The sequence below is a fragment of the Meleagris gallopavo genome, chromosome 23 (assembly GCF_905368555.1).
Source record: "Meleagris gallopavo chromosome 23, MGAL_WU_HG_1.1, whole genome shotgun sequence".
NCBI classification, from domain to species: domain Eukaryota; kingdom Metazoa; phylum Chordata; class Aves; order Galliformes; family Phasianidae; genus Meleagris; species Meleagris gallopavo.
Window position 1 is genome coordinate 4,850,091 of NC_139426.1, and position 11,480 is coordinate 4,861,570.

General features: G+C 50.9%; 2 protein-coding genes across 3 annotated transcripts; one reads left to right on the top strand and one right to left on the bottom strand.

Annotated features, from left to right (window-relative positions):
* Positions 1–893: 893 nt before the first annotated feature.
* UBXN10 (UBX domain protein 10) lies at positions 894–3,896 on the top strand. Its single transcript, XM_085242480.1, has 2 exons — positions 894–1,041; positions 1,894–3,896. Exon 2 carries the CDS (start codon positions 1,909–1,911, stop codon positions 2,758–2,760), a length of 852 nt encoding a protein of 283 aa, XP_085098606.1. The 5' UTR covers positions 894–1,041; positions 1,894–1,908; the 3' UTR covers positions 2,761–3,896.
* Positions 3,897–4,272: 376 nt separating this feature from the next.
* On the bottom strand, positions 4,273–11,457 carry LOC100540041 (ATP-dependent RNA helicase DDX19B). Of its 2 annotated transcripts, none has more exons than XM_085242475.1 (12): positions 11,327–11,457; positions 11,175–11,223; positions 11,034–11,087; positions 10,396–10,531; positions 9,395–9,487; positions 9,072–9,174; positions 8,721–8,835; positions 8,281–8,458; positions 7,656–7,893; positions 6,944–7,106; positions 6,314–6,505; positions 4,273–6,119 (listed from the first exon to the last, which is right to left on the bottom strand). In XM_085242475.1, exons 1-12 carry the CDS (start codon positions 11,381–11,383, stop codon positions 6,058–6,060), a joined length of 1,440 nt encoding a protein of 479 aa, XP_085098601.1. In that variant the 5' UTR covers positions 11,384–11,457; the 3' UTR covers positions 4,273–6,057. The 2 variants fall into 2 exon arrangements, with proteins under 2 accessions (XP_085098601.1, XP_085098600.1); XM_085242474.1 differs by having other exon boundaries at positions 9,072–9,177.
* Positions 11,458–11,480: the final 23 nt, after the last annotated feature.

The window sequence follows — 11,480 nt, forward strand, 5'->3', positions numbered from 1 at the left end:
AGAGGGGAGAGGTCCTCCCCCGTCCCTTGTCAGTGCCCCATCCTCGCCCCTTGCACAAAACCATGAAACCTTGCTTGCTGTGGGGTTGGGACACAAGCGGTTTGTGCCCTAAAGTGGATATCTGGTCAGGTGGAGGCTCTGGCTACAGACACGGTGCTCCAGCCTTGGCAGTGTAGTAGTGGATGCTGTTAGCAGCTTGTCCTCTGCAGCCCTTCAGTTGGTTTGCTCTTCAGCCTTTCCCATGCAATCTTCCCCCAATCTGGTACAACCAGTGCATGGGAGAGCCTGAGGCTTCTCAAAGGTTCTGCAACATGAGACCATGGGCAAAGCAGGCTGGAAGCCATGGGAGCCCCATGGGGGATGCCTTTGGAGCACAGGTTATTGAATCACTACAGCCACGACGTGATGCAAAGAGAGGCAGCTGAGGAGATAACACACAAAGGCTGCTATCGCTGCAGAGCAGCCAGGCAGCCCAGAGCAAACAGACAGCAGGCTCTGCCTGTATTCATAGGCACTGCTCCACCCTTGATAATTAACCCTGCTTCCAAGGGAAGAAATCTATCAGTAAGAAAATGGTGCTTTGTCTGCACAATGAGGGGGGTGAGGCTGGAGGCAGCTCTGGTCCCACCCTGCCCCACACCAGGTGGGTCGGGGCCTTTTGTGGAGGCACTGGGTTATGGCGGTCAGTGTGTGTGTGCTGGGCGGCTCCTGGGAGGAGCTCTCGTCCCAGTGGATGGGTTTGGGGTTTATTCGCCCAGTTCTACCCAGCGGTTGCTGGAGTGGGGCTGTGTTGTCGCCCTGCTGCCACGCTCCCGGGTTTAAACACTTATCCTGAGCAAAGCAAAAGGCTCAGGTCACTTTTTGGGGTTAAAACAACAAAGCTTGGGTGAGCCTCGGCCGTGACATGGCTCCCGGAGGACCGCGGCAAGGGGGCGCTCTGCCCAGAGCGGCCGCTCCTCTCGGTGGTAGCCGGAAGTGGGGCGGTCGCCGTGGCAACGCGGCTGTGTTTACCGGCGGGCGCGGGCGGCACCGGGGTGGCAGGTGTGAGGCGGCGGGGCCGGGCCTTGGGGCTGGGGTCTGGGGTCAGGGGTGGGCTGCGGGGCTGGGACCTGGCTGTGGGGGCAGGACTGGGCTCAGCTGTGGAGCTGGGGACTGGCTGAAGGTCTGGACTGGGCTCAGCTGTGGGGCTGGGGCAATAAAGGCTCAGCTAAGGAGCTGGGCTGCACCGTGGGGCTGGGGCTTACCCCAAAAACGGGGCCCACTGCCACCCCAAGACATGGGGCACAGCACTTTGGGCCCCTGTGGGTGCTGCAGTGCTCGGTCCCAACCCCGTAGAGCAGCTCGGGCACCCAAAGTTAAACTGCTCTGTGTTGGCAACACGTGTTGTCCTGGGGGGGCTGGAGACCCTCACCTGGAGGTGTCCCATTGTGGTGGCTGAGGGCATTTTGGTTGCGTGGGGTGTAACCGTGTATCTAAACTTTTATATAAGTCTGCATATAAGTGCTGCAATGCATTCAGGATTTCCTCTCTGTTGCCTTGGAGCACGTTTGTTGGCAGGAGTAAATCAAACACCCCCCGCCCCCGTGTGACTGCAGTTGGCAGGAGGAGTGTGTGTTCTGCTGCTCCTCAGAGCCCTGCCTGGAACGGGCACTGAGTGGTTGTTCCATTCCTTCTGCTTGTTTTGGGGAGACCAGTCAGCTGTAACTAATTTGTGCACCTACATTGGTGTGTATGTATCCTATCATCTCTGGCTGCCAGCACTGATCCACAGGGTTCAGACCGTGACACGCCAGATCTTTGCTATTAGATGATATGCAGCACGAAATCAGCAGGGAAATTAAGGCCATGTTAGGCCGTTTCCTGTAACTTTTCATTCTGCTTTCCCAACTGCAGGTGTCTTGGGAAGCAATGGCCACAGCAGCTCTTCTGAACCCAGTACCACTTTGCTGCTACTTCCCTTCAAGCACGGCGGTCTCTGTCTTTCAGCCAAACGCCGTCACCATGCACATGACCCGGCCGAAATCTGCCAAGGGTCGCACGAGGTCGACCTTCAATTACTCTGGGACCACGGCCACCTTTCCTTGTGCAGTGCCATCATCGCCAGCAGCTCCACATGACTTACAGAGCAGCCGGAGAGCATCATCTTTGAAAACAGTTTTCCCCTCCGGCCAGATATCCCCAGAGGAGATCCCTGAGCTCCTGCAGCAGGTGCCATTACGGAGCTCATCCTCCCTGAACAAATACAGAGTGCTCCCCTCCATTGGCCGAAAGGGAGTGGAAGGTGGAGCAGAGCAGAGCAGCCATCTGGATGCGAGCTGGGGACAGAAGGACGCTCCAAAAACTGCAGTTCCTTCTGGAGAGCAAAGGTCTGCCTGCAGGTCACCAGAAAGCCGTGTCCCTAATGAAGAAGCCTTGTGTGCTCCTGAGAAGCCAGGAAGGAAAATGAGGCAAGAGAGCTCTTTGTTATCAACTCTCAGTTTGGAAGAACCGCTGCAGAAAGAGCCACGTTTGCTGCTTGCTATTCGGTCTCCCTCCGGTCAACGATTTGAACATCACTTCAAGCCCACAGACAGTCTCCAGACAGTCCTTGCTATAGCAGAACACCAAACAGCTGCCAAATATGAACGCTGCAGCATTGAAACCACGGAGGTGCCCAGACGGAGCTTCCATGACCTCAGCAGGTCCTTGCAGGAGTGTGGGATCCCCCACAAGTCTGTGCTGTGCATCCGGCAGGCTGAGCAGCAGGATGCTGACCTGTAAGCATGGGCTGAGCACTGGAGCAGCCTGGTCCTCTTCATCTTTCTAAAAGTTCCCTTGAAGCAGACTCGTGGTTACCAAAAGCACGTGTCGAAGTGCTACTTCAAGTATATCCACCTAGCCTGACTGCATGGACAGTGTCTTTTATCCACAAGTTCCTTCCTGAGTGCCACCAACTTTGGTTTTTGAAATTAACAATTTCCTTCTTAGATGTTTGTTCTGTTCTTGGAGCAGGAACCTTCTGTGTCCTCTTCTCTAGGTGCCACTTCTGAAGGTGCCACTTCCCAGAGGGGATCACGCGTTCGGGAAGACAGAAGCAGAACTGTTTTATCTGTAAAACTCAGCTGGATTGTGGTTGTATTGGTGAGCAGTGGGATTTTCTCCTCAGTTTTTCTTGTTTGATGACTGTTAGTTAAGAGGAACTGGACAGTCAAGGTGGGATGCTGCAAAATACTTCATTTAATGCTTTTGTGCTGAAATGAGTTAGTCCTCAGGCCCAGCAAGTGCTGCTGTGGGAGGTATTTTTTTGGTTTTGATTTTTGTTTGCTTATAATTCTGTATTAATTGGCTTTGAAAGAGGAATTGGCTCACCTAGCAGTTTTGTTTTATTGAACCAATATGGCTCTTGCAGAGTTGTTTTGTCAAAAATCGTGAGTAGGGCAACTTAGTATGTTTGTGCTAAAAAAATTGGACAGCTTGCCACACAGCTGAGCTCATTTTATAATATCGTGAGGCAAAACCCAGGTTTTTCAGCTCAGCAGAATCGCTCACAAGAGCAGTAACAGTAGAAAATTCATTCTGGTATTGACCAAGAATGTTGAATTTAATTCCAAAGTCAGTGTTCAAGGGTCCAGGTCTCTGCTGCAGCTGTTGGTAAGCCAGCTGTAGCAATGCCAGCATCTTCAGGGAGAGCACGAGACCTGGGATGCTTTCATCAGACCTTTCACAGCCACTCTGCTATGATATTTGCAGCAGCCTCGAGAACGTGGACAGCTCAGGACCACGGAGGTGGGTGGTAGAAGAACAGAACAGCAGTGTTAGCGGGCAGGGGACCGGTCTGTGTGTGTGATGTCACTTCTGCTGTCAGAGTATTTTCATACAGTGTGACGGTAAAATCAATAAAACCTTCTCAGTTAAAATTTGAACTGGCAATGATTTCTGTTTGCTGGAGGCTCGGCATCCTCTTCACCAAGCTGAAAGTGAATGCTCCAGAGATGGCCTGGATCGGACAGCTCAGCCCTCCAACCAACCCTTGTGGTCTGCAGTGTCTCCAAAGAAGTGTATTTTTCTACAGAAAAGTACATCGAGTCTCCATCTAGGCAAATGCAGTGCAGCAAGAAGCTGCTGCCCCAGTTCTCCCCCTCTGCCCTTTGCAAACTGTTCCCTGTATGAGCAGGAGGTGAAGCAGCACCTTGAGATGTTCCTGAATAGAAAATGGATCAGTGCTCCTGGCTGGGCTGCTCCTTACCTCCAGCTCTTCAACAACAAGAAGGCACGAAGAAACAAGCTGAGGCATCGGTTGGTATGTGTTCTTTATTCCAATTAAAAGTACATTAGAAACAGCACACGGGCCCAGCAGCAGCTTTCATGACAATTCAACTCACTGCTGTCACGACGTCGTTCAGCTGTACCACGAAAGGAGGTGATTGCAACAAGTCTTCCACTCTGCACGCAAGCACTCACTCACCTGCCACTTTAAATAGGTTTCCAACAGAATAAAAATAGATACACCCCAGAATACAAAAGAGTTTAACAGATTTTTTTCTTTTTTTTTTTTTTCTTTTTTTTTTCCCCCCCCCCCACTAAAGCCTTTATACAAATCGATAAAAGGGTGCACGGTTTCCTAAAATTTTAGGTACATTTTAAACGAGCCTCTTTTTGTTTTGTTTTGTTTTTTACTTGGTAAAAGGATCCACGTTCCTGTCTTTGAACAGAATATGACGGCCAGAATTGCAGAATAAATTCCTAGTTTTAAATTTACAATGTATACATCTGTTTGGAAGTGATTCCTACACCGAGTAGCGGCCGGTGGCTGCTCACGCGCATCCCCAAGAGCTCAGGAGCCTCCATCTCCTGCAAAGCAGGCTGGGGGTGCAACCTGCAGGTTTTTCCTGCGTGTTGCAGTGGTCCCAACCCAACTCAAAGCCACAGAAGTTGCTGCTCGTCCCTTCTCTGGCGTGGGTCACCTTGAGGCAGGGGCATGGCTGAGCTGCACTGCGGGCGCCATGAAAGCGGGGAGCGCTTCCCCCTCCACCATCTGACCTCTGATATTGAAGCATCCCATCACAGGTACAGTTTGGCATTTCTAAAAGGAGTTTGTTTTTTTTTTTTTTTTTTGGTCAACAAACGCTGTTAGGATTTTCTTTTCTTTCTTTTTTAAAGCCAGATAAATACTTCTATTATTGGTCAGTGAAATCCAGCAGTTCTGTATACATGATTCACGCAGCAGCATCTCAGAACCAGCACCGCCTGCCTGAAGGTGGCTGACCCCCACTCCAATGGATGCTAGCATTTTACAGAGGCAAATTTATTCAGAAAACTAATTAGTACAGTTCCCTTCACGCCATCCCCCCCTCCCCCACCCACCCCCCAGTAGTTTGGCAAGGTTAAATGCTTCAGGTGAATTTCTCGAGCACTGACTTCAGCACTGTCACCACTGCACAGCGGCTGTTCTAACAGATCAAGGACAAAGTAAAAAGAAAGCACTGCCCAGCAAAAGCAACACGGCACCTGTGTTAGAGACTCTGACTTACTGGAGACCCCCCCCGGACAATTTACCTAACGAGAAGCTGGGCAAATCCATCATTAAGCCAGAAACGAGTCTTAAGAGCTCAGAAGGTGACATCCTATTTTGTACAAGTTGAGTTTTTACCTAAAAACCAGCTGCCTTGGTTTCTTTTTTTTGTCTTTTAACAGATCGTGTTTATGCTGAACTTTGCTTCAATTAAAAGCAATAAAGCTTTTTTTTTTTTTTTTTTTTTTTCTCTTCTTCTTCTCCCAGATAAGTTTTCAGTAATTACACATTGCCCACTCGTGGCAAGTTTACTTCTTAGCATTCAAAAGATCTTCCCATTTTAAGGCTAGACTAAGAAATGTTAAAAGCTTCTGTAAACATTTCCTCTTCCTCCCCCCTTAGTTGCACATTTGAAAGTCCAACTGCAATTTTTAAAATGAGGTAATTTTTGTGTACTCGTATCTTAGGAGTCCTCTTCGGGACGAGCTGAGAGGCGGGCCAATCTGATCCAATTGGAGTGGGAGAGCTTCCACAGCAGGGTACGCACCGGTTCCAGCAGCTGTCCTTCAGTTAGTTATCTTCTCAATTTCATCCAAGTCGTCAGTATCCAATCTGTTGATCTTTTTGCCTGTGGAAGACAAGAAACGAGTCAGACACCACACCAGAGAGCAGCAAAAGGAAAGCTGCTTCCTCCTGAGGAGTTGCACTGATCTGCTCAGGCTCAACAAACAGCCGTCAGTCAGATCTGCTCACATCGACAGAAACTCAGAATTATGCAGAAACGACATCTAATTTGAGGGAAAAAAGCCCGAGGGTACGTACTGAAGTGTTCCTGGATCCTGTTGAGGATATTCATGCTGTGCTTGCTGTCCACCATGTTGATCGCCAGCCCTCGCTTGCCGAAGCGACCCGTGCGCCCGATGCGGTGCAGGTAGGTCTCGTTATCTGGATTTCCATCCTTGTCCACAGGAAGGTCAAAATTGATAACAACAGAGACCTGCTCCACATCGATCCCTGATAAAAGCAAGCATCGGATGCCATGATTTTGTAGCAGGAACAGCCTCCTGCAGCCTGACCCGTGTGTGTTTTGGTCAGAGCCTCCAACAGATACTCAGCTGCCGTGTGGTCACCTCAGACCGAATGAAGATTTAACAGCCAGTCTCAAACTCTGAAGCAACACAAGCAGCAGCAACAACCAGCCCACAGAACCCAAGTGCAGCTGGAAATAAACCTTCTTCACAAGATACTTCTGGGGTACTTTGACATACTTATCAGCACAGAGAAACCCACCGGAATGGCTAATGAAAAACAGTCTGAACTGCTCAGGGTCACCTTAGGACCCTCATTTGTCTGGAGTGGAACTTGAGGATAGAAATGTTTTCTGCAAACCGCCCAGCAATGTAAATGAAGCACTGCTTCTGCCCCTCCTGGCACAGCTCTGCCTCGCCTCACCTCTGGCACAGACGTTGGTGGTCACCAGCACCTTTTCCTTGCCCTCTCGGAAGCGCTCTATCACAGCAGCTCTCTGTTCCACCATCATTTCCCCGCTGAGCAGAGCCACCTGGTGGCCTTCCTTCGAGAGCTCTGCTGCCAGCCAGCCAGCTGTCTTCCGGGTCTGAAACACAAAGCAAAGCCTGTCTTTGGGAAGAAGTTTTACTCCACTTTACAAGCGAGACTTGCATTATGTACATACGCTGAAGTCTCAGAACCATCGTCATTAAAGCAGCTTGGAAAGGGACAACGTTTGAGCAGAAAGAAGTTGGGAAATCCAACAGAGGCTCTACACAGCCTGTATTAATTAAACAGAATTAAACTGTTTCCAATTGGTTTCCTGAACTCTGATGATGCCTGACGCCAGGAGGCAGCAGAAAAGCAGGCTGCTGCAGCAGACTGAACGTACAGGTTCCATCCTGTCTGAGCTTCACCAGCAGAGCTCTGCATAGCTACCTGCACTGCTTTTTCTCAGATCTGTGGTGGCGTCCAGGGAAAAGCCTTGGTGAAGCTCACAGAGCTACATATGACAGCAATTACCAAATTTGAGGGCCAGGAATAACTACGTATCAGATGAACTGTAAGACTTCCCCATCCCTTCCTTGGGTTCCATTTTGAAAAGGACATCTGGCCAGTGGGGTTGCTGGAAGTAACTTTCCCCAAAAGGACTCACGTGGCAGAAGACCATGGCCTGGGCAATGGTGATAGCACCATAGATATTACAGAGAGCACGGAACTTCTCATCTCTGCTATTGCACAGAACGTAATACTGCTTAATAGTGTCCAGCGTCTCCTCCTCTCTCTTCAGCTTGATAATGTTTGGGTCAGGAACAACTTTTTGAGCAAATTTCCACACAGAATCCTCAAAAGTGGCTGAGAACAGAAGCATCTGGCAGTCCCTGGGGAGCATTCTGCAAGAGAGAGCAAAGTGAGCAGCATTCCCACGCGGCACCCTGGAATCTCCTGTTGGATGGATGCCCCAGGCAACGCAGACCGACAACCTCAGAGCCAGTTATTTCAGTGGCTGCAAAGCCTCATGCTTCTCTCACCAACTCCTGATCATTCCCACATCTTACAGGCTCGCATTCTCAAAAAAAAAATAAGGAATAAAGCCATGCTCTGAGGCTTATTCCAGAACAAAATTACAACTGCTCGTCTTTCCATAGCGTTCTGCCTCTACCAGCTGCCAGGATTAGAGCTAAAGGTATTGGTTTAATCTTGTTGCTTTGTTGTGGAAGTCACCAGGCCAGGAACGTAGCCCTGCTGCCCCTATGTTGCACAACATCTGTAATGCTTACCTCTGAATGCGGATGCTCTGATCCTGATGGCCCTGGGTTGCTATCATCACGTCAGCCTCGTCCAAGACAAACACTTTGATTTTCTTGGGATCTATGAACTTCAGCTTGGAGCACCAGTCCAGCACAGTGCCAGGTGTGCCAATTACAATCTGTTCTGAGATCTTCTGACCTCTCTCCACTGTCGAGACAGCAAGCCACCCGTCAAGCTCTGAGATCAGCCACAGTAAAACTCATACTGAGCTCAGTTTGAGCTAAGGAACAAACCACGGTAAAATCAAAGGCATTCATCGTTGTCCCAGAACACCCACTAAATTAATTCTTGTTACATCAAATTCATATTCTGTACAGATGTTTAAAAATCATTACGTCCCAGTGCTCTACTGCACCCAAGGAAAATCATTTTCATTTGCAGTCTGTTGGTGGTGTTTCAGCTTACTCACATTTATTGCCTCGGACAGCATATGCAAGCTTCAGCTCCGGGTAAAACTTCCCCATCTGTTCAATCACTTTTCCTGTCTGAAGTGCCAGCTCGTATGTCGGGGAAAGGCACAGGCACTGGAGGGGACAGAGGAATAATGAGCATGAGACAACCAACACCAGCAGGATTTTTTTAAGGAAAGAATTCAGGCCTCAGTAACACTGCTCAACTATCTCACAAAGAAATTGGGTTTAAAAAGCCTCAATAGAAGCCCAGGCCCTTCGGTAGGGGGTCTCTGCACCACCCCATACCCCCACAGAAGGGCTCACCCGTGCTACAACCCACCTGTGGGTACTTGGGAGCTACAACTCACCTGTGGGTACTTATTCCCAGGTTCAACACGGCTGAGCATGGCGAGGACGAAGGCTGCTGTCTTGCCAGTCCCAGACTGAGACTGTGCAATCAGGTTCTGCGGGCTGCTGCGACACACAGCGGGGTTCAACATCAGCTCAGGAAAACAAACCACCCCACAACGCTGGGGGAGAGCGAGTGCAGGCTGAGCCGTTCCCACAGCTCTGAGATGTGGCACTGCTCCGTCCTTTCCCCACAGCCCCAGCGCTGTCCTCCCCTCTCAGAAAGGAGGATCTTTCAGACCCTTCCTACGCTGTGAGGAAGCAGAAAGGCACATGTACGTACGGTTCAGCAAGCATCATGGGCAGGGCGTTCTCCTGTATCTTTGATGGTCTGTTGAAGCCCATGGCATAGACTCCTTGCAGGAGCTGTGGTTTCCTGGAAACAGAGGGGTTCTCTCTTAAGTTTGCCTTGGAATATCTTAGAGGCAAGCAGCTACACCATCCCAAAGGGCAAGAAAAACTTTTCAGCCAGACCTCGACATCTGCATCCCTGCTGGGATTGCACGGCTGCATGATCACCGTCAGTGGCAGGAAGCTGCATGCAGCAGCACAGTGCTCTTTGGAACAGAAGCTTTACCAAAAAAAAAAAAACAACCCTCAATTTACTAAGCCAACCTGCACGCCTGCCTTTCAACATGGAAAACCCTGTATTGCAGCTCCAGAGGCTGCTGCTGCGCTTCTTGCATGTTCTAAAGCAGCTTTCCAGACAATCCTGGTCATCCTGGAATAGAGGCTACTAATCTTGTCCACTAATCCAACCTGAAACTCAGGTCATGGTGGCAGTGAGCTCCTAGCAGTAAGCAGTGCTCTACTCAAAACAGGTTGCACTTGTTCTGCCCACCACTTTCCCACTGCTCAGCACAACACATTGCTTGAAAAGATGGTATCACTTTCAGAGGAAGGCTGGAACAAAAGCCCTTTGAGAGGTAACCTTGCACTGCTCAAGGACACACCAAGCCCAGCTCTGACACCGTTGCTAAGGCTGCACCAAGTCACAACACAGGGCTCACTTAGCCCAGCTGCCTCATTCCTAACTCCCCCAGACTGTTTGCCTTCTGAAAGACAGGAGTTAGTCTGACGGGCACTATAGGAGCTCTGCCTTTTGGGATACATCCAGCCACTAAGGTTAAGGAAGCAGAACAACACCAGTGTGAAGTTACAGCAGGTCTGCTTTCCCTTGCAACAAAGCAACAAAGCTGAGATCACCCATATAATCAACAACAACCCCACACGACCACCTCTCGGTACATGAATCTACCACACACAGCTCACGTTGGCACTTACAGGTGCAGCTCCTCGAAGGACTTGACGGAGTAGAGCGGTGAGTTGGGGTCCCTCTGCAGCACCTCCACCTGGTTGGTGGTGTCCACCAGGTTGCTGCGGATCAGCTTGTTCAGCAGGGACTGGGCAGCTCGGTCCTCTGCCAAAAGGGAGGTGGAAAAGCCATCGCAGGTGTTGCTTCTGGTTTGATGCTGCCCAAGGAAGGAAAGACCCAAATTCCCCCCCGCAGACAAGCCCAGACTTCCTGAATTCCAGGACATCCCACGGGTTCACACTCCACATTAAGCCTCACAAAGTGAAGCTGGCAGAGTTTTAAGGCCGAATGGAGACCTCAGGGCTGAACTCATTTCAGTTCCTACAGCTCAGCACCTAGTTGGGAAGCAGGGCTGAACGCCCTGCTGCCTGCTGACGTGGTGGCAGGTGGCTTTTAGAGCTTCCCTGTTTTCCACACCATCATTAAGGTTGACACTGACAGCCCAATGAGGAAAGAAAAGCACAGGGAAACAGAACTTGGGAAGGTTCCAGGGCCAAAATACTGCACGGAGTGAGGATGAATGGCAGCAGAATGAAACGTGAACGGCCACACGTGGGGTTTTCCCGATAGATCCCCAAGGATCCGGCGGCTCTGAGTGCGCACCCACCTTTCTCCTCATCTTCCGTCCTCTCCACGTTGTCGTCCGCCTTCAGCACGGCACCTGGGGGGAGCAGGCGGGGGAAGGAGGGCGAGCTTTAGCCTCCAGAACCTCAGGAAGCGCACAGCCCGCCCTTCCCCCATCGCTCACCATTGGCGTCGGGCTTGGCCTTCTCCTCCTTCAGCTGCAGGGTGCTCAGCTGCAATAAGGACACACGGTGAGCCCGGCTGCGGGGTAGGGAGGGGCACAGAGAAGGGTGTGTGTGCGTATATGTGTGTGTGTAGGGAGGGGGAAGGCCTCACCGACTCCGCCGCCGCCTCCTGCTCGTCCACGGCCAGGGCCCATGAGTCGGTGGCCATGGCCGGGCCGGGCCGCGCCGCCAGCACCGCAATGGCGCCGGGGGCGGGAAGTGCGCATGCGCAGTGTTGTTCCGCTTCCGGTTAGGGGCGGTGACAG

Coding starts and splice junctions, on each gene's coding strand:
- UBXN10 (XM_085242480.1), top strand. CDS start 1,909: ATGGCCACAGCAGCTCTTCTGAACCCAGTACCACTTTGCTGCTACTTC.
- LOC100540041 (XM_085242474.1), bottom strand. CDS start 11,383: ATGGCCACCGACTCATGGGCCCTGGCCGTGGACGAGCAGGAGGCGGCG. Junction 7,107..7,655: donor AGGCCATGGTCTTCTGCCAC/GTGAGTCCTTTT, acceptor TTTGTGTTTCAG/ACCCGGAAGACAGCTGGCTG. Junction 6,506..6,943: donor CACCAACGTCTGTGCCAGAG/GTGAGGCGAGGC, acceptor TGCTTTTATCAG/GGATCGATGTGGAGCAGGTC.